Source organism: Neoarius graeffei, chromosome 26 (genome assembly GCF_027579695.1).
Source record: "Neoarius graeffei isolate fNeoGra1 chromosome 26, fNeoGra1.pri, whole genome shotgun sequence".
NCBI classification, from domain to species: domain Eukaryota; kingdom Metazoa; phylum Chordata; class Actinopteri; order Siluriformes; family Ariidae; genus Neoarius; species Neoarius graeffei.
Window position 1 is genome coordinate 18,846,806 of NC_083594.1, and position 23,531 is coordinate 18,870,336.

The 23,531-nt window shown below is 39.8% G+C and overlaps 1 protein-coding gene across 1 annotated transcript in view; it reads right to left on the reverse strand.

Moving 5' to 3' along the window:
- Positions 1-23,531, reverse strand: part of podxl2 (podocalyxin-like 2) — a 67,723-nt gene that overhangs the window by 20,003 nt on the left and 24,189 nt on the right. The window contains exon 5 of the mRNA XM_060909772.1: positions 18,014-18,170. Within this exon, the coding sequence (XP_060765755.1) occupies positions 18,014-18,170 (157 nt within the window). The remainder of the gene's footprint in view (positions 1-18,013; positions 18,171-23,531) is intronic.

Here is a 23,531-nt window from a genome sequence, read left to right on the forward strand (position 1 = left end):
GTGCTGTTATGTTTATCTCCAGTTTCCTTTGTACTGTGTTTTTTGATCTTCTTAGCTTTTGAATTTTTGCACTTTGCTTTTCTTTTGGATTATACTCTTTGGTTTTTTTTTGTCTTTTGTTTTGCCCTGTATATAGTGTATATAGTTTAAATAAACCTTTTGATTCTTTTTCTACTTCCGCCTCACGCCTCTGCATTTGAGTCATCCCCCTGGTGGCCTAGTGGGGGTTTGCTGGATTATCACACCAACGAACCAGGTTCGAATCCCAGCAAAACACTGGCAATGGATGCAGTCAATGCTATGCAAGCCAGTGACATTACAATCACCATTGATGAGGTTAAAGAACAATTTTTACGTATTCATACCAATAAATCTCAAGGTCCAGATGGCATTAGCTGTAAAGTTTTGCGTACATGTGCCGACTCACTTGCCCCTCCCTTTCAAGTGTTGTTTCAACGTTCTGTAGACACTGGTTTAATACCTAACCAGTGGAAGCAGTCTCTGATCGTACCAGTGCCTAAAAACAACAGGCCCAAAGAGATGAATGATTTAAGCCCTGTTGCATTAACATCAGCTCCCATGAAATGCCTGGAGAAGATTGTGCTGAAACATCTGCTTACTGACATAGCACCATCACTGGATCCATACCAGTTTGCATACCAGCCAAAGCGTGGTGTGGAGGATGCACTGCTGACAATGACAACCAGTATATACGAGCATCTTGAAGCACCTCAGGAGTTTTGTAAAGATTGTCTTTATTGACTTCAGCAGTGCATTCAACACCATACAACCCCACCTGCTGGTACGTAAGCTGGTAGATCTAGGCGTTAATCCAAGGCTCATCATGTGGATCAACAATTTTCTTCTAAAGCGAACCCAACAGGTCAGGTTTAATCAGACTATCTCTTCCATGAGGTACATCAATACTGGTGCACTGCAGGGCTGTGTGTTGTCCCCTATACTTTATACACTTTACACCAATGAGTGCCGCGCTTTTGACACCAGACATTCTTTTATTTTAAGTATGCGGATGACACTGCCCTGGTAGGAATTTTAACAACAGGGAGTGCATCAATGGCCAGCTTTGAGGAGGAAGTGGGGAGCTTCATAAGCTGGTGCTTTGAAAACCATCTTGCTGTAAATGCAACCCAAACTAAATAAATGGTTACTGATTTTAGACGTAATACAGAAGAAGTACCCCACACAGTCGTCAATAACACATCCATTGAAAGAGTTAACACCTACAAATATTTAGGGATTGAACTTGATCAGTTGAAGTTTGACAAATGTGCCACTTCTAAGGTAAAAAAAGCTCCAAAAGAGAATGTTTTTCTTAAGGAAGTTACGAAGTTTTAATGTTGATAGATGTATTTTACAGTTGTTTTATAGGTCTGTGCTTCAGAGTGTCTTGTCCTTTGGACTGATCTGTGTCTTTGGTAATATGCGTAAACATGATCAGGATAAATTACAACACATTATTAAGAATGCCAGTGGGATAATTGGGTGTAATCAAGTATCAGCTGTCCAGCTATACAAAGACATTATACTACATAAAGCTGAGAGTATTCTCAGGGATCCAACACATTTCCTATACAATAGATTCCAGCCAAGCCAACGTGGCAAGGGGAGACTGCTGCAAAGGAAAATAAGAACTACCAGGTTCAGTAAGTCATTTGTCCCCACTGCAGTAAGGATTTTAAATGAAGGGCAAAGAACTTGACAGTACTGTGTGTGCGTGTGTGTGTTAGGGGATGTGAAAGACCAGCATGTCTCATCTCATCATCTCTAGCCGCTTTATCCTTCTACAGGGTCGCAGGCAAGCTGGAGCCTATCCCAGCTGACTACGGGCGAAAGGTGGGGTACACCCTGGACAAGTCGCCAGGTCATCACAGGGCTGACACATAGACACAGACAACCATTCACACTCACATTCACACCTACGGTCAATTTTAGAGTCACCAGTTAACCTAACCTGCATGTCTTTGGACTGTGGGGGAAACCGGAGCACCCGGAGGAAACCCACGCGGACACAGGGAGAACATGCAAACTCCACATAGAAAGGCCCTCGCCGGCCCCGGAGCTTGAACCCAGGACCTTCTTGCTGTGAGGCGACAGCGCTAACCACTACACCACCGTGCCGCCCAGACCAGCATGTAGCAATTGGATTGCTGATGTATGGGGTGGAATGGGGTATTTATTATTTGTTTTATGTTTTTATGTTTTAAATCTTGTCTACCTCTGTGTATGCACTGACCACTTGAATTTCCCCTTGTGGGATAATAAAGTTAACTTTAACTTTGAAGATTCTTGAAGATGTTCACCTCTCATCCGAAAGGCTTCTTCAGTTCTGTCTGACTAATACCACCCACAGTTTACTATGACCTGGATGACAGAATCTTCGCAGACATGTTACCCTGGGGTCCTTTGTGACCTCGCTGACTATTATATGCCTTGCTCTTGGAGTGATCTTTGTTGGTCGACCACTCCTGGGGAGGGTAACAATGCTCTTGAATTTCCTCCATTTGTACACAATCTGTCTGTAGACTGGTGAAGTCCAAACTCTTTAGAGATGGTTTTGTAACCTTTTCCAGCCTGATGAGCATCAACAACGCTTTTTCTGAGGTCCTCAGAAATCTCCTTTGTTTGTGCCATGATACACTTCCACAAACATGTGTTGTGAAGATCAGACTTTGATAGATCCCTGTTCTTTAATTAAAACAGGGTGCCCACTCACACCTGATTGACATCCCATTGATTGAAAACACCTGACTCTAATTTCACCTTCAAATTAACTGCTAATCCTCGAGGTTCACATACTTTTGCCACTCACAGATATGTAATATTGGATCATTTTCCTAAATAAATAAATGACCAAGTATAATATTTTTGTTTCCTTTGTTTAACTGGGTTCTCTTTATCTACTTTTAGGATTTGTGTATAAATCTGATGTTTTAGGTCATATTTATGCAGAAAATTCTAAAGGGTTTACAAACTTTCAAGCACGACTATTATTACGTATGTATTTTGAGAAATTACGTACATGGGAGGGCAGGACACTACTAGCACGGTTACAAATAGGAGAAAGATTTTCAAAGCATGATGGCATTGATCATGAGATTAGGATGAAACTGTATATTTAAAAAAAAAGTGATAATACCAACATGGTAGTGAAAGACGTTTAAACATCAAAAAGTTGACTCAGAATCTCATTACAAAATAAACCTTTGAGACCACTGAAGATCGTATATTAACTTTAAAGACGAATGTCACCTATGTGCTGGAATCCACTCAGAACTCCACTTCCCAGAACACACCACGGCTAACAAATATGGCCACCATGGACTATGACTCCCAAAAACCACACTCAGTTTCACGTTCACAGTCACCTGATTACTGATTGCACACATCTGGACTCTGTTACCGCCACACACAAAACAAGCACACTCACAGCACAAGGACTTTATGAAGTAAACACACAGTGTGCACACAGACTTTACCAAGCCTTATAATTTGTGATTTGATACTGTTTTACTTTGGATTTTGCCGAGTTCATGTTTGCCGATCACTTGACCCTTTTCTGTTTTGATGACCGCTATTTTGCGAGACTCAGAACAACATGCCAAAGATGACATCACCATCGGACAGACGATATTATGTCGATAAGTGGAGATGTCGGGTGAATCAGACTCAAGGATAATGTACATTTGATCCATGAATGTAGCTAAAGTTGAAGCGAAAGAAAGATGAAAAGCAAATGTTGTTCATGTAAAATTGATCATGAACTTTAAAATTGCAGGTTAAAATGTAGTTACCATATATAATCAAACTTCAAGCTTAGATTTGTGAGTTTTGAAGACAATTTAAGCTTAAATGACCTTCAACAGTTCTCATTTACGAACTCGCTAAGTATATAAACAATGTATGTATGGACATACAAGTGTACATTATAATTATCAAATGTACAGTACATTATCCTCAATGCATCAAGTTGTAGCTTAAACTTATTTTTATGTAATCAAAAAGGGTTTCATATTTAACAGCTGCACTGAACCTGGAAAACTTATCTATATTCCTCGCCACAGTTTATTCACATATTGGCGTGAAGCTTACGTTGTCTTTAAAACTCACAAATCTAAGCTTGAAGGGTGATTTTATTTTATTTATAAATAATAATAAATTTATATATATATATATATATATATATATATATATATATATATATATATATATATATACACACAGGGAGTGCAGAATTATTAGGCAAGTTGTATTTTTGAGGATTAGTTTTATTATTGAAAAACAACTATGTTCTTGATGAACCCAAAAGACTCATAAATATCAAAGCTGAGTATTTTTGGAAGTTGGAGTAGGGCTTTCTTAGTTTTAGCTATCTTAGGAGGATATCTGTGTGTGCAGGTGACTATAACTGTGCATAATTATTAGGCAACTTAACAAAAAACAAACATATACCCATTTCACTCATTTATTTTCACCAGGGAAACCAATATAACAACTCAACATTCACTAATATACATTGCTGGCATTCAAAAAAACAAAAACAAATCAGTGACTAATATAGCCGCCTTTCTTTACAAGGACACTCAAAAGCCTGCCATCCATGGATTCGGTCAGTGTTTTGATCTGTTTGCGATCAACATTGCGTGCAGCAGCAACCACAGCCTCCCAGACACTGTTCAGAGATGTGTACTGTTTCCCCTCCTTGTAGATCTCACATTTGATGAGGGACCACAGGTTTTCTATGGGGTTCAGATCAGGTGAACAAGGAGGCCACGTCATTAATCTTTCTTCCTTTAGACCCTTTCTGGCCAGCCATGCTGTGGAGTACTTGGATGCGTGTGATGGAGCATTGTCCTGCATGAAAATCATGTTTTTCTTGAAGGATGCTGACTTCTTCCTGTACCACTGCTTGAAGAAGGTGTCTTCCAAAAACTGACAATAGGACTGGGAGTTGAGCTTGACGCCATCCTCAACCCGAAAAGGTCCCACAAGCTCATCTTTGATGATACCAGCCCATACCAGTACCCCACCTCCACCTTGCTGGCGTCTGAGTCGGACTGGAGCTCTCTGCCCTTTGCTGATCCAGCCACGAGCCCATCCATCTGGCCCATCAAGACTCACTCTCATTTCATCTGTCCATAAGACCTTAGAAAAATCAGTCTTGTGATACTTCTTGGCCCAGTCTTGACGTTTCATCTTGTGTGTCTTGTTCAGTGGTGGTCGTTTTTCAGCCTTTGTTACCTTGGCCGTGTCCCTGAGTATTGCACACCTTGTGCTTTTTGACACTCCAGTGATGTTGCAGCTCTGAAATATGGCAAAACTGGTGGCGAGTGGCATCTTGGCAGCTTCACGCTTGACTTTCCTCAGTTCACGGGCAGTTAGTTTGCGCCTTTTTTTTTCAACGCGCTTCTTGCGACCCTGTTGACTATTTTGAATGAAGCGCTTGATTGTTCGATGGTCACGCTTCAAAAGCTGGGCAATTTTAAGAGTGCTCCATCCCTTTGCAATATATGTCACTATTTTTGACTTTTCTGAGTCCGTCAAATCCCTCTTCTGACCCATTTTGCCAAAGGAAAGGAAGTTGCCTAATTTTGCACACCTGATATAGGGTGTTGATGTCATTAGACCACACCCCTTTTCATTACAGAGATGCACATCACCTGGTATGCTTAATTGGTAGGAGGCTTTCAAGCCTATGCAGCTTGGAGTAGGCCAACATGCATAGAGAGGGTAATGTGGTCAACATACTCATTTGCCTAATAATTCTGCACTCCCTGTATATATATAAAATCACACACACACACAGTGCCTTGCAAAAGTATTCATACACCTTGAACTTTTGCACATTTTTCCACCTTACAACCACGAACTTAAGTTTTTTTATTGAGATTTTATGCGATAGACCAACACAGAATAGCACATAATTGTGAAGTGAAACGAAAATGATAAATGGTCTTCAAAATTTTAAAACGCATAAAAATCTGAAAAAAATGTGGTGTGCATTAGTATTCAGCCCCCTGTACTCTGATACCTCTAAATACAATCCAGTGCAATCAATTGCCTTCAGAAGTCATCTAATTAGTTAATAGAGTCCAACTGTGTGTAATTTACTCTCAGCATAAATACACTTGTTCTGTGAAGGCCTCAGTGGTTTGTTAGAGAATGCTGAAGAACAAACAGCATCATGAAGACCAAAGAACTCACCAGACAGGTCAGGGATAAAGTTCTGGAGAAGTTTAAAGCAGGGTTAGGTTATAAAAAAATATCCCAAGCTCTGAACATCTCAAGAAGCACTGTTCAATCCATCATTCAAAAATGGAAAAAATATGGCACAACTGCAAACCTACCAAGACATGGCCATCCACCTAAACTGACAGAGTGAGCAAGGAGAGCACTGGTCAGAGAAGCAGCCAAGAGGCCCATGATCACTCTGGAGGAGCTGCAGAAATCCACAGCTCAGGTGGGAGAATCTGTACACAGGACAACTACAAGTCGTACATGAAACAAATCTGGCCTTTTTGGAAGAGTGGCAAGAAGAAAGCCATTGTTGAAAGACAGGCATAAGAAGCCATGTAGGGGACACAACAAACATGTGGAAGAAGGTGCTTTGGTCAGATGAAACCAAAGTTGAACTTTTTGGCCTAAATGCAAAGCACTATGTGTGGCGGAAAACTAACACTGCTCGTCACCCTGCACACACCATCCCCACTGTGAAACATGGTGGTGGCAGCATCATGCTATGGGGATGCTTTTCTTCAGCAGGGACAGGGAAGCTGGTCAGAGTTGATGGGAAGATAGAATAGAATGCCTTTATTGTCACTATACTCATGTACAATGAGATTAAAGCATCTCCAATAACAGTGCAAACAGCATGTAGAGAGGGAGAGAGAGAGGAATGGGGGGAAGGGGAAGGAGGAGAAAAGAAAAAAAAAGGGGGGGGGTGTAAGGTGCAGAGTCTGAGGTGTATGTGTTGTGTTATACATTATGGAGTGAGGTATTGCACATATAAAGTATTGCACAGAGACAGTCACATTGTAAATTATTGCACGAGAGAGTCACATTATAAGATAAAACATTACACATTTGAATTATTGCAAGGTAAGGTGCACAGACTTGAGGTATATGTGCTGTGTGTAAGATGCACAGTTCTGAGGTGTATGTGTTGTGTGTAAGGTGCACAGTCCTGAGGTGCATGTGTTGTGTGTAAGGTGCACAGTCCTGAGGTTGCATGTGTTGCATTTCACATTTTGGAGTGTGGTATTGCACATTATAAAAAGTATTGTATAGAGAGTCACCTTATAAAAGTACTGCACATTTATAAATTAGTAAAATAGTAAATAGTAAAATAAATAGACTATAAAGTCAGAGCATATCTGAGTTCAGGGCAGTTATGGCTTTTGGAAAGAAGCTGTTTTTTAATCTATTTGTCTTTGCCCTGATGCACCTGTAGCGCCTCCCTGAGGGCAACAGGTCGAACAGATCAAAGCCAGGGTGGGAGCTGTCCTTGATAATATTCTTAGCTCTGCTAAGACAGCGGGAGGTGTAAATGTCCATCAGGGAGGGGAGAGGGCAGCCAGTGATCCTCTGTGCTGCCTTTACTACCCTCTGGAGCCGCTCCCTGTCTACAAGATGGATGGAGCTAAATACAGGGCAATCCTGGAAGAAAACCTGTTGGAGGCTGCAAAAGACTTGAGACTGGGAAGGAGATTCACCTTCCAGCAAGACAGTGACCCTAAACATACAGCCAGAGCTACAATGGAATGGTTTAGATCAAAGAATATTCATGTGTTAGAATGGCCCAGTCAAAGTCCAGACCTAAATCCCATTGAGCATCTGTGGCAAGACTTGAAAATTGCTGTTCACAGACGCTCTCCATCCAATCTGGCTGAGCTTGAGCTATTTTGCAAAGAAGAATGGGCAAAAATTTCAGTGTCTCGATGTGCAAAGCTGGTAGAGACATACCACAAAAGACTTGCAGCTGTAATTGCAGCAAAAGGTGGCTCTACAAAGTATTGACGCAGGGGGGCTGAATACTAATGCACACCACATTTTTCAGATTTTTATTTGTTTAAAATTTTGAAGACCATTTATCATTTTCGTTTCACTCCACAATTATGTGCTACTCTGTGTTGGTCTATCACATAAAATCTCAAGAAAAAACTTTTAAGTTCATGGTTGTAAGGTGGAAAAACGTGAAAAAGTTCAAGGGGTATGAATACTTTTGCAAGGCACTGTATGTATGTGTGTGTGTGTGTGTGTGTGTGTGTGTATGTATGTATGTATGTATGTATGTATGTGTGTGTGTGTGTGTGTGTGTGTGTGTGTATATATATATATATATATATATATATATATATATATATATATAGAGAGAGAGAGAGAGAGAGAGAGAGAGAGCGCGAGAGAGACAGAGTGTATATATATAATATTTATTTATTTCATTCTATCCACATTCACTGGATATGAGCAATCGCGTGCTCTGATTGGCTACTCTACTACTAGGATATCAGCTCATATACCTGTGAATAAAGAAAAATCAAACTTCAAGCTTAGATTTGTGAGTTTTGAAGACAATTTAAGCTTAAATGACCTTCAACAGTTCTCATTTACGAACTCGCTAAGTATATAAATAATGTATGTATGGACATACAAGTGTACATTATAATTATCAAATGTACAGTACATTATCCTCAATGCATCAAGTTGTAGCTTAAACTTATTTTTATGTAATCAAAAAGGGTTTCATATTTAACAGCTGCACTGGACCTGGAAAACTTATCTATATTCCTCGCCACAGTTTATTCACATATTGGCGTGAAGCTTACATTGTCTTTAAAACTCACAAATCTAAGCTTGAAGGGTGATTTTATTTTATATATATATATATATATATATATATATATATATATATATATATATATATATATATAAAACACACACACACACACACACACACACAGTGCCTTGCAAAAGTATTCATACCCCTTGAACTTTTGCACAATTTTCCACCTTACAACCACGAACTTAAGTTTTTTATTGAGATTTTATGTGATAGACCAACACAGAATAGCACATAATTGTGAAGTGAAACGAAAATGATAAATGGTCTTCAAAATTTTAAAACGCATAAAAATCTGAAAAATGTGGTGTGCATTAGTATTCAGCCCCCTGTACTCTGATACCTCTAAATACAATCCAGTGCAATCAATTGCAAAATTTTGTGCATTTTTTTTTTTGGGGGGGGGGGGGGGGGGGGGGTTTGGAGTAGAATTTTTATTTTGTCCTTGGTGTTGCTGAACCAACCAAGGACAAAATAAAAATTCTACTCCAAAAAAAACCCCCAAAAATGCACAAAAAAATAATAAAAGAGCAACAAAATATGGAATAAAAGTATTTGAGGGTAATGTACATTTTTTATTTTTCAAGAATTATTCTTCTAGCATTTTTCACAAATTGCTCCTGTAATTTTGCCGGTTTGTTTACATTCTAAGCGGAAATTATTTTGTCGGACGTTTTGTATAAAGTATTTATTTATCGAATTTGGAAAAAATAAAAATAACAAGAAGACAGTCATCTATATCTCCCACCCTATATACCAACTATATACCAAGTTTCAAGATATTATTTGCCACATTTTTCAAGTTCTGCTGCAGGAAACCAACCCTACCTCTTTACACTGACCTCAGCAGCCCATGGCATAAGCACACCGGACCTTGGCCTAGATGAGCTAAAAATTTAAATTTCTCACATTTCTTAGTATCAAAAGGCATATACAGTGTCTTGCAAAAGTATTCATCTCCCTTGGTGTTTGTCCTGTTATGTCGCATTACAAGCTGGAATTAAAATGGATTTTTGGATCATTCGATTTACACAACATGCCTACCACTTTAAAGATGCACACTGTTGTTTTATTGTGACACAAACAATAATTAAGATGAAAAAACAGAAATCTGGAGTGTGCATAGGTATTCACCCCCTTTCATATGAAACCCCTAAATAAGAGCTGGTCCAACCAATTCACTTTATAAGTCACATAATTAGTTGATTAAGATCCACCTGTGTGCAATCAAAGTGTCACATGATCTGTCACATGATGTCTGTATAAATCAGCCTGTTCTGGAAGGACCCTGACTCTGCAACACTACTAAGCAAGCAACATGAAAACCAAGGAGCCTCCAAACAGGTCAGAGACAAAGTTGTGGAGAAGTATAGATCAGGGTTGGGTCATAAAAAAAAATAATACAAAATTTGAATAATCCAGGGAGCACCATTGAATCCATTATAGCAAAATGGAAAGAATATGGCACCACTACAAACCTGACAAGAGAAGGCCGCCCACCAAAACTCATAGACTGGGTAAGGAGGGCATTAAATCAGAGATGCAACAAAGACACCAAAGATAACACTGAAGGAGCTGAAAAGGTCCACAGTGGAGATGGGAGTATCTGTTCATAGGGCCACTTTAAGCTGTACACTCCACAGAGTGGGGCTTTATGGAAGAGTGGCCAGAAAAAGCCATTGCTTAAGAAAACACATCTGGAGTTTGCCCAACAGCATGTGGCAGACTCCCCAAACACATGGAAGATGATTCTCTGGTCAAATGAGACTAAAATTGATCTTTTTGGCCATCATGGGAAATGCCATGTGTGGTGCAAACAACACCCTGAGAACACCATCCCTACAATGAAGCATGGTGGTGGCAGCATCATGGTGTGGGGATGTTTTTCATCTGCAGGGACAGGAAAGCTGGTCAGGACTGAAGGAAAGATGGATGGCACTAAATACAGGGCAATTCTGGAGGAAAACCTGTTTGAGTCAGCCAGAGGTTTGAGACTGGGACGAAGGTTCATGTTCCAGCGGGACAATGATCTTGAACATACTGCTAAAGCTACACTGGAGTGGTTTAAAGGGAAACATTTAAATATCTTGGAATGGCCTAATGGGCGGCACGGTGGTGTAGTGGTTAGCGCTGTCGCCTCACAGCAAGAAGGTCCTGGGTTCAAGCCCAGTGGCCGATGAGGGCCTTTCTGTGTGGAGTTTGCATGTTCTCCCCGTATCTGCGTGGGTTTCCTCCGGGTGCTCCAGTTCCCCCCACAGTCCAAAGACATGCAGGTTAGGTTAATTGGTGGCTTTAAATTGACCATAGGTGTGAATGAGAGTGTGAATGGTTGTTTGTCTCTACTGTATGTGTCAGCCCTGCGATAACCTAGCGACTTGTCCAGGGTGTACCCCACCTCTCACCCATAGTCAGCTGGGATAGGCTCCAGCTTGCCTGCGACCCTGTAGAACAGGATAAGTGGCTAAAGATAATGGATGGAATGGTCTAATCAAAGCCCAGACCTCAATCCAATTGAGAATCTGCAGCATAACTTGAAGATTGCTGTACACCAACGCAACCCATCTAACATGAAGGAGTTGGAGCAGTTTTGCCTTGAGGAATGAGTAAAAATCCCAGTGGCTAGATGTGCCAAGCTAATAGACATACCCCAAGAGACTTGCAGCTGTAATTGCAGCAAAAGGTGCCTCTATAATAGTATTGACTTTGGGGAATGAATACCTATGCACACTCCAGATTTCTGTTTTTCCATCCTAATTATTGTTTGTGTCACAATAAAAAGAAAAAAAATGTGCACCTTTAAAGTGGTAAGCATGGTTGTGTAAATCAAATGGTACTTGCCCTCCAAAAATCAAATTTTAATTCCAGCTTGTAGTGCAACAAAACAGGACAAAACACCAAGGGGGATGAATACTTTTACAAGGCACTGTATACATTACTTAAATCAACACATATCAACTTTCAAGACCATACCACTCATAGTTTTCAAGTTCTGCTCTGGAAACAAAACCTGCCCCTAAGACTAACCTGAGAAACTAAGTCTGAAACTGTTTCCATGGAATCATGAAAAATTTAAATTTCTTAGTATGAAAAGGCACATCTGTATCACCATGTATACCAAGTTTCAAATCTGTATCATGAATAGTTCTGGATATATGCTCCAGAAACAAACATTGCCAAGTCAAAATCAATATTTTATGTAAAAATTTGAAAAATACTTTTTTTCAAAAATCCAAAATAGCAAAAGGCACCAGTTCACATGTTGCTTGATATGTATACAAAAGTTTCATGTAGATATCTTCAGTAGTTTTAAAAGATATGGCCCAGAAACGAAAACGTGACCGGACTGATGGACAGCTGGATGGAACCAGTTTCTATATCCCCTGCCAAACTTTCTTTGGGTGGGGGATAAAAATGCTTAATTTCTCAAAATCCAGTGAATGTGAGTAGAATAAAACAATTATTCTACTCAATCTTGTCGTACATGGCTTATAGCCAACTCGGCATTACACGCCTCGTCGGCTATCAGCTCATGTACGACTCGATTCCGTGGAATAACTTAAATATATGGTAACGACATTTTAAACTGGGATTTTATAACGTTCATGAGCTGACATTGTTACTGCTTAAAATTATGGCTATGGCATGATCAATCTTGGAATTCCAAACATGATAAAAGTATTAAGACCTATTAAAGTGCTGATGACACGTTTTTGACATCTTTGGCGATGTTTTATAACATAAAAAGTAATTCCCGATGATCCATATATTAATTCACGAAGGCGCCTATTTTACAAGTTATGATAAAAAACGCGGCTATTTGGGCAAATTTGACAGGGCTGCAGCACCCAGGAGACGAAAGAGGAGGAGGAGCTATATGACGTCAGCGAAAGAACCTTCCTCCTAACTTACCAGTTTATTGTTGATGCGACAGGTGTTCAGTTTGTCATTATTATACATTATATATTAGTTATTATGCCTTCGCGTTGTGTTGCCGGCTTTTGCTCCAAAACCTACAAGGATGGGGTAAGTTTATTCAAGTTTCCCAGAGATCCCGAGCTGCATGCGAAGTGGGTGAAGCAAGTCAGGCGCACTCGTGACAAGTGGGAGCCCTCACCAACATCCGTCCTGTGCTCTGAACACGTCGATTTGGATTGTTTTGACACCCTTCCCAGCTTAAAAGAATCTCTTGGGTGTTCAGTTCAGCACAAACGTGTGTTACTACCATCAGCAGTGCCTACACAGTGTTGTCAGATTGGGAGGTTTCCCGCCCAGTTGAGCGGTTTCAAGTGCATTTTGGTGGGTTTTGAACATATTTTGGGCTGGAAAACGTCAGCAGTATCTGTTGCCAGATACTGCTGAAGTTTTCCAGCCCAAAATATGTTCAAAACCCACCAAAATGCACTTGAAACCGCCCAACTGGGCGGGATTCCTCCCAATCTGGCAACACTGCCAGTATTCCGGAGGGGGTCTACTCGTAGCTATGCCGGATCCAAAGACAGTCCTCCTGTCAGCACATGTGTTGTGAAACGACATAAGATAAAGGTACGTAGAGCTATAGATCTCATCTCATCTCATTATCTCTAGCCGCTTTATCCTTCTACAGGGTCGCAGGCAAGCTGGAGCCTATCCCAGCTGACTATGGGCGAAAGGCGGGGTACACCCTGGACAAGTCGCCAGGTCATCACAGGGCTGACACATAGACACAGACAACCATTCACACTCACATTCACACCTACGGTCAATTTAGAGTCACCAGTTAACCTAACCTGCATGTCTTTGGACTGTGGGGGAAACCGGAGCACCCGGAGGAAACCCACGCGGACACGGGGAGAACATGCAAACTCCACACAGAAAGGCCCTCGCTGGCCCCGGGGCTCGAACCCAGGACCTTCTTGCTGTGAGGCGACAGTGCTAACCACTACACCACCGTGCCGCCAGAGCTATAGATTCTACATGATAATCATAAATGTAATCATAAAGTCGGCGTGATATCAGTCATGTATTTGCTTGTGAAAGCTTGCGGCTTTCATGTAACTGCTGCCTAGCAACGAGAGGCAAAGGGTAAAGAGGGTAGGCTATCACAGATTCTATTCGGAAGAGATCAACACAATTCTAGACTCCCAGAAGAGGAAGAGCTAGCACTAGAGAGTTCACCGGCGCTTTCATGCGCCATTTCCATTGAGTAGAACAGCCAGTGAACCGCAGCGTGTTCTCCCGCTGACGTCACAACATGGCCGCGAGCCACGGACCCAGTTTTCTTGCGCTGTGCAATTAAAAGTTGGATATTTGCGTAACAACAGCTTCTTTTCACGTAATTATAACAGAAATCTAACATGTTTGCCATGTTGTATAGTTTATTTAAGAAATTGCATAGAGTCATGTTCATGTCATCAGCCCTTTAAGAAGTCTTTTATTTAAAATCATCAAGGTTAAACCTGTTTATTCAACCAAAACACTCGTCTGATTCACCAGACAGCTCCACTTATCAAGACAATGTCGTCTGTCTGATGGTGACGTCATCTTCGGGATGTCGTTCTGAGTCTCACGAAACAGCCATCACCGTCTATTTTTCTTCTAACTGGATTTACACCCTCCTACAGTCTACTTTCCTGACAACTAAAATGCAGGTAGTTCACAGTGGATTTTTCCTTTCACATAATGCGTGTTTGAGACATGGTTCCATGACTGTCATTAAGGCATATTTTAACATGAACAGATGTGCCAAGCTGGGACTTCCACAGCAAGATGTGTGAAGAGCTTTTTAAAAGTGTACCAGGTGATGATGTGCTTGTCAGCAAGTGTAAAACACCAGATAAAACAAAAACAGTGTGTCTTCTATCTGATGTACAATTTTTTTAAACACCGTGGGAAGTAGTGAATTATAGAGGTATTTGTACTTTCCAGTTTCTCTGTAACAAGACAAACTGTGAATTTTGGCTTATTAACTTTATATGAGAGAGAGAGAGAATGAGAGACAGAGAAAGAATAGAGCCTGGTGAGGGAATGAGTGTTTATAGACCCCTTGCACTGACATTACATTTACATTAGCAACTGTTGCTACCCTAGACCTGGGGGACAAGCAAGCTTTGTTTACATACTGAAGCCAAGCAAAGATGTCCCATGTTTGTAGCTGTTGTCCGAAGAAAATTACAGCTAAAAAAGCTCTACTACTGGATTACTTGGATAATCTACGTCAGAAAGAAGCGAAGGATAGATATACGTGGAAATTAGAGTTTACTAGTGGTTATGATCCATACAATATTTGTTGACAGTGCAGATTTGTGGCTGAGTGGTAGCGTTAGCTATGTGTTGGAATATACCTTCTTTTTCCGCAAAGAGTCCCAACACGGACGAACAGTTTATTTAAAAAAAAAAAAAAACACCTACAAAAGCAAGAAAACCTTTTTTTGTGTAAATAATTTTGCCCAACATCAGCTTTTGGGAACAGAATGTTGCAGAAGCCAAAGCATTTACTCTCAAAAGGACTCCGACCTGAACTGTGGGCTACATGGCATCCCGGCCCTCCATGTCTCAACAACCCTAAGGACATCTAGTTACAGAGCTATTTACACTTATTTATACATTGATACAACCCTGATTCCAAAAAAGTTGGGACAAAGTACAAATTGTAAATAAAAACGGAATGCAATGATGTGGAAGTTTCAAAATTCCATATTTTATTCAGAATAGAACATAGAGGACATATCAAATGTTTAAACTGAGAAAATGTATCATTTAAAGAGAAAAATTAGATAACTTTAAATTTCATAACAATAACACATCTCAAAAAAGTTGGGACAAGGCCATGTTTACCACTGTGAGACATCCCCTTTTATCTTTACAACAGTCTGTAAATGTCTGGGGACTGAGGAGACAAGTTGCTGAAGTTTAGGGATAGGAATGTTAACCCATTCTTGTCTAATCTAGGATTCTAGTTGCTCAACTGTCTTAGGTCTTTTTTGTCGTATCTTCCATTTTATGATGTGCCAAATGTTTTCTATGGGTGAAAGATCTGGACTGCAGGCTGGCCAGTTCAGTACCCGGACCCTTCTTCTACGCAGCCATGATGCTGTAATTGATGCAGTATGTGGTTTGGCATTGTCATGTTGGAAAATGCAAGGTCTTCCCTGAAAGAGACGTCGTCTGGATGGGAGCATATGTTGCTCTAGAACCTGGATATACCTTTCAGCATTGATGGGGTCTTTCCAGATGTGTAAGCTGCCCATGCCACATGCACTAATGCAATCCCATACCATCAGAGATGCAGGCTTCTGAACTGAGCGCTGATAACAACTCGGGTCATCCTTCTCCTCTTTAGTCCAAATGACACGGCGTCCCTGATTTCCATAAAGAACTTCAAATTTTGATTCGTCTGACCACAGAACAGTTTTCCACTTTGCCACAATCCATTTTAAATGAGCCTTGGCCCAGAGAAGACGCCTGCGCTTCTGGATCAAGTTTGGATACAGCTTCTTCTTTGAACTATAGAGTTTTAGCTGGCAACGGCGGATGGCACGGTGAATTGTGTTCACAGAATGCTCTCTGGAAATATTCCTGAGCCCATTTTGTGATTTCCAATACAGAAGCATGCCTGTATGTGATGCAGTGCCGTCTAAGGGCCCGAAGATCACGGGCACCCAGTATGGTTTTCCGGCCTTGACCTTTACGCACAGAGATTCTTCCAGATTCTCTGAATCTTTTGATAATATTATGCACTGTAGATGATGATACGTTCAAACTCTTTGCAATTTTACACTGTCGAACTCCTTTCTGATATTGCTCCACTATTTGTCGGCGCAGAATTAGGGCGATTGGTGATCCTCTTCCTATCTTTACTTCTGAGAGCCGCTGCCACTCCAAGATGCTCTTTTTATACCCAGTCATGTTAATGACCTATTGCCAATTGACCTAATGAGTTGCAATTTGGTCCTCCAGCTGTTCCTTTTTTGTACCTTTAACTCTTCCAGCCTCTTATTGCCCTTGTCCCAACTTTTTTGAGATGTGTTGCTATCATGAAATTTCAAATGAGCCAATATTTGGCATGAAATTTCAAAATGTCTCACTTTCAACATCTGATATGTTGTCTATGTTCTATTGTGAATACAATATCAGTTTTTGAGATTTGTAAATTATCGCATTCCATTTTTATTTACAATTTGTATTTTTTGTCCCAACTTTTTTGGAATCGGGGTTGTACTTATTATTGTTAAAACAATATCTAAAGTGTTATTATTTGTAAAATAACAAAATAGCTTGCTCTAGACTTTCAGTGTTGTACGATTTTATTTTAATTTTATCTAATAGTGGATGGGACAATAATTACAAACGCTAACAGAATCAGTACATTCCAGTTGTAGCTATAGTCATATATAGTAACTCTAAATCACCCTTGTAATAACTGAACAGTTAATGTTCAGTTCCCTCTTCATTTATTCTCTATTCAAAAGGCACAACCGAGTCACACAGGTCGGTAAGTGTGTAACAGACACTAACAATTTTATGCAAAATAGTTTTCCTGCCTTAGTCGATTTATTTCCATTTCACATACATGTGGCTGTTAAGTTCAGTCTGTGTGTGTTTCCAGACTTCAGGCTTATCTCCTCTCATCGTATTCTCTTTAACCACTCATTTCTTCATTGTTCTTGAAGCATTTGCTTCTCTTTGTTAACATTTTTCTTGATAGCAGGGAGACGGTAATACCTTTAAATCTATTTGAACAACCAAAAACGAACCATATTGAAGACAGATTACGTTTTGCTTAAAACGAAAGATGGTGTCTGTTTGACCCCCAGGTGAAATTATCATGTGATGTGTGATGTCATGCACAAGGGGTCTATAGCTGCTATAACATAAGTGACAAATTGTCTCACGGATGTTCTACAACATTATAAATGGGTAAAAATATAACCTCCTGTTCATTTATCAATTAAAAATTGTAACTCAACAAATTACCATGATATAAGAGAGGAATAAAACATTGTCTTGATTATTTGAAATTAAATGAGTACTTCGAATACAGTTAGTCATCGGTTATATGTGTGCTTAGACGGTGTAATAATACAAATATACAGTACTTCACATGTAACTTAGATCATGACTCTTTCGCATTTGTGCTGATCCAATTAAAAGTATAAAAAGCAGGCATGTGTGTATTACCCTGCTCATTGGTAAGCATCATGAGAAGCTGATGTTCCTGTTTGGTGGGTTTGCTCAGTGAGATGAACCATGAGCCATGAGGACTGTTCATCTTCCTGGAGAATGTGCTCTCCAGCATCTCCAGCAGCCTGTCCCCACTCTCCACACGAAACGTATTCTGGAACACAAACACCTACATACATTAAACCAACACTTTTCTGACAACAGTGTGTGCCTGTTTTTTTTTGTTTTTTTTTTAAACACAGATGAGCTATCCACGACGTAGACATTTGCATTGACAATTGTACATAAAACTTTTATTCAAATTATGAACCAAACTATCAAAATATTTGTATCTAAAATACAGAGCATGGATAGCCATCATGTCTGTTTTTGGGATGGATACCACACTCGAATACTTGCAAATTCCTGGAATGATAGAACATGACAATGCAAAAAGAATGGACTGTAAATAAACATGTATTTAATGTTTTTCTTAATTTAATTTTTATCAAATACATTTTACATTTATCAGAAAGAAAGCACAACTTTATTCAATCACACACTTGTGAAATTCCTCTCTGCATTTAACCCATCTGAAGCAGTGAACACACATGCGCACACACGTGAGCAATGAGCACACACACATAGCATGGCTGCCCACTGCTCTGGGTAACAGCGTCCGGGGAGCAGATGGGAGTTAGGTGCCTCGCTCAAGGGCACCTCAGCCCAAGGCCGTCCCATATTAACCTAACCGCATGTCTTTGGACTGTGGGGGAAACCGGAGCACCCAGAGGAAACCCATGCAGACACGGAAAAGAACATGCAAACTCCGCACAGAAAGAACCCGCCAGCCACTGGGCTCGAACCCAGAACCTTCTTGCTGTGAGGCGACTATGCTAACCACTACACCACCATGCCACCCAAGTCCAGGAGTGAATGATAGAGTGTAAATCCTAATGGAAACGGAGCTATAATTTTTTCCCCTTTGTTTTGCATTAGGATTTTGGGCAGTAACTATGACCTGATTAGTCAGAGTAGCATTGAAGGTGGAAATTTTGGTCTGAATGGTTACTAGAGGTAGGCATATCGGATGAAAATTCAAATTGCTTGAAACTGGTCTCACTGAATTCAGAATTGAATGCAGAACAACATACTTTTTACAGAATTAAAATATGTTTATCCGTTCTTGAGCTCTTAAAGATTGAAAAAATGGCTTAATTTTTAGAAAACTGCCGCAATATGATATATTCGGATCACATGGTCCAAAATGGGCCTCATTAACGAAATGCTTTTTTTTCTTAACTGTTTTGCTTTTCAAGATATTTACATGGAAATTGGCAGGCACATAGATGGTTGTATGCTGAATACAAAGTTAAGCAAATGAGTAAAAACCAATTATGCAAATTAGCATTTAATTAGTATTAATTAGGTAAACCCTTAAATCAGTACAAAGTTTCACCAAATGGCTTTATTTGTGCAATATAAAGCTGATCTTAACTCTCATTTATACATCACAAAGAAGGAGAACTCAATATTAATTATAAAATATGCATAAATAAGCACTGAAATGTCATTCACATCTACTGTTCTCTATCAAAATAAAAAAAGATCATTTCTAATCCCCTCTTTGTGCTCTGTAGGGCTTTGTATTTCTAAGTAGGGCCTGCTAGTGTTTATACAAAAGAATATAAAATGATTATTTCGATTAATATTCACAGCGGCGGTACGGTGGTGTAGTGGTTAGCGCTGTCGCCTCACAGCAAGAAGGTCCGGGTTCAAGCCCCGTGGCCGGCGAGGGCCTTTCTGTGCAGAGTTTGCATGTTCTCCCCGTGCCCGCGTGGGTTTCCTCCGGGTGCTCTGGTTTCCCCCACAGTCCAAAGACATGCAGGTTAGGTTAACTGGTGATTCTAAATTGACCGTAGGTGTGAATGTGAATGGTTGTCTGTGTCTATGTGTCAGCCCTGTGATGACCTGGCGACTTGTCCAGGGTGTACCCCGCCTTTCGCCCGTAGTCAGCTGGGACAGGCTCCAGCTTGCCTGCGACCCTGTAGAACAGGATAAAGCGGCTAGAGATAATGAGATGAGATATTCACAGCTTTCAAGGCAAACCTTGAAAAAAAAAATGTCTGAGCCACATCCAGTAAACAGTTTCAGTTAACTGAACTGAAATTGACACTCGTGTTTCTGACTTCCGGTTTTTAATATATTCTGACCACTAAGATCTCAATATTTTTCATCAAAACAACTACAGGTTATATTCTAAAATAGTTATTTATTTTCAGGAATCAGTTTGATTTGAAAAAATAAGTAGGTAAAGCTATGCAAACTCACTTCAAAGTCTCCCGTGAATCATAACGTCAAAACTAGCTGATGGAAAATTTTGCTGAATGCTTCACCAGAAACAGTGAGAGCGAGAGAACATCCTTATAAAAGTTATCTGATTGATAGTCATCCAGTTGGAAACCGATCAGAAGAGAGAGAGCCTGAGCGCTTTCCCATGACTCAAAAAGCACCGGCAGTTTCTTGACGTCATGCAAGCAGAGAGCGTACTCTGTTGTACCAACTTCAACCTGCTGTTATTCCCAAAGTATTGAACAGATCTTAACAAAATAAATTTATTTGGAAAGCAGAGATAAGCTTTTAAATGATAGTGTTCATGATAGAAAATATTCGAGAGTTAAGCAATGACAGATTTGGAAAATTAAATGAGCATGCACAATTTTCACAGCACGGCCAGCGAGCGTCTGATACGCCTACTTGAGGTCCAAACTGTGCTCTAATTGTTTACAGTTTCTTACTGAATTAGGATTAGAACTGTCTAAGTTGAGAAAACACCAATAGGCAGGATTCCATTAGCCTCCTTAATGTGCAATCTGAAATCTCGAATGAAAAAACGAGTAAACGTAAATGTGAATTTTGAAAAAACTCATCTCAAATATAAAAATGCTTATTCACTAGCCTGAGGTAATTTTTTTCAGACGATTTGACAAAAACATTTCGCAAAATTGAAACGGAAACACATGTTTCACATTTAGGTTACGTGACATGACAAGAAGAACAACAAAACGAGGCTAAAAGTATGAACATTGCTCAAATTTGATGATGGATTGTGTGTGCTATTATTTTGAAATGTTACTGAGAGTCACGTTCAAAACAAGCCACATTTAAAAGCAACATCCTATTTTTGTGTTTTTCACCATCCTGACATGCTGCACTAGTGTAGGAGTTCAGCAATAAAAAAAAAAATGGATGAATTTCTCTTTCCATCTACCCCCACTAGTTCCTCAACATCACCGAGTGACTCAGATTCAGACTCGGGGGGGGAATATGCCAAAACACTTATTGAATATGGATTTACAAGCTTGATGGTAAATGATGAACAAAAAGCAAAATGCCAAGGCTCGGGTCATGTCTGTTCATTGGTTGTTTTCCCAAAATGATTGTGAACACCCAAGTTAGATGAAGAACTGCAGAAGTCCCTTATTCCTTTCTGTCTAGTATGTATTCACTATTGATGCACTCTTATTGTGAAGAGTTCACAGAGTGCAAACAAACCATTCAAAAGGGGTTTTGAATTTGTCTGTGCAGTTTGCATGGCTTATCCAATTTTTTTGTATTAAAATGGAGCTTTTGCACAAATACCGAATCACACTGAATTGCATCACATTGGCCTAAAAACAGCTCGAAATCCATTACACAAAGGTGATGCTGTTATCACCTGAAGTTGACTATTTTCCTACAGCAACACATCTCAGTGTGATTTTTTTCCTCTGATACCATAGTAAGTTATTAAGGATTATAATTTTTTTTTACTTATTATTGAACAACACATTGTAATTTTAACCGCTTCAAGTTACATTTAATGTCGAAGGTCGTCTGAGAAATTTGTCATCGCTTGCGTTACAGCAGCTATAAACACTCCTAGCATTTTGAGGGCAGGAACTGTGGACCCATTGGATCCAAAACCCAAATGTATACTTGATTATTCCATGAAATCGAGTCATACATGAGCTGATAGCTGATGAGGTGCGTAGCACCGAGTAGGCTATAAGCCACAAGATTGAGTGGAATAACTGCTTTATTCTATCCACATTCACTGGATTTTGAGAAACAGAGCATTTTTATTTTTTGCAAATTCGATAAATAAAAACTTTATAAAAAACGTCCGACAAAATCATTTCCATTTAGGCGGACTTCTTAAAAACCTATCGATGGCTGCATGAATTGACTTTAGTGTTGTTTTTGTAGAAAGCGCCGTCTTGCTGAGGTATATAATAGTTTTAGACCTTTATTTAATTCTTCCTTGGACATTTCAGTGATGTAATTTTCAAACAACTTTGAGCTTTTGAACCAGTCTTAAAAAAAACCCAACACATTTCAATGCGGGCGGCACGGTGGTGTAGTGGTTAGCGCTGTCGCCTCACAGCAAGAAGGTCCGGGTTCGAGCCCCGTGGCCGGCGAGGGCCTTTAAATTCTAAATTGACCGTAGGTGTGAATGGTTGTCTGTGTCTATGTGTCAGCCCTGTGATGACCTGGCGACTTGTCCAGGGTGTACCCCGCCTTTCGCCCGTAGTCAGCTGGGATAGGCTCCAGCTTGCCTGCAACCCTGTAGAACAGGATAAAGCGGCTAGAGATAATGAGATGAGATGAGACATTTCAATGCTTAAAGATGAAGAATGTAAACAAAAAAACAGGAGCAATTTGTGAAAAATGCGATCATAATTCTTGAAAAGTTTTAAAAAAAACAAAAACTTCTTGCCATCAAATACTTTCATTCCATATTTTGGTGCTTTTTTTTGTACTTTTAGGGGTTTTGATTTCAAGGAGTTTTTTTTATTTTATCCTCAGTTGGTTCAGCAACATGCTCCGCCATTTTGTTTTTCTCTACTCACAGTACATGAGCTGATATCCTAGTAATAGAGTAGCCAATCAGAGCGTGTGATTGCTCATATCCAGGGAATGTGGATAGAATAAACCAAATTACGACTGTAAGATATGTAACAATACAGTGTGATCCAGTGCTTCAGTATTGTGCAAATTGTGTAATTTTAATTTTTTAAAATTTGGATGGGCCATGCAAGCAAATTCACAACAAAGCTTGTGTGCATTAAAAGTTGTCAAAATAAGAATGCATCTACAAGAAATATACAGTTGTGTTCAAAATTATTCAACCCCCAATGCTGTAAAGGGTTTTAGGGAATTCAGTGTGCATTTGTAATTGTGTTCATAATGACATCTTACAAGGACTTGTTAAAGAACCAAAGGCAACTAAAATGACATCAATTGCTTTTGTAATAAAGTATTAAATGGCCTTTTTGTGATTTCTTCATTGACAATTATTCAACCCCTTTAAGACTACCACTCTTAAGAACAGAGGTTCATTCAAGTGTTTTCAATCAGGTATTGAAAACACCTGTGGATGTCAACGAGCATCAATCAAACATAATAAGCACCAATTAGGCAGATTTAAAAGGACTGTGATACTCAGCTCCTTCTAGACATTTAGGATACGTTTACATTAGACCGTATCTGTCTC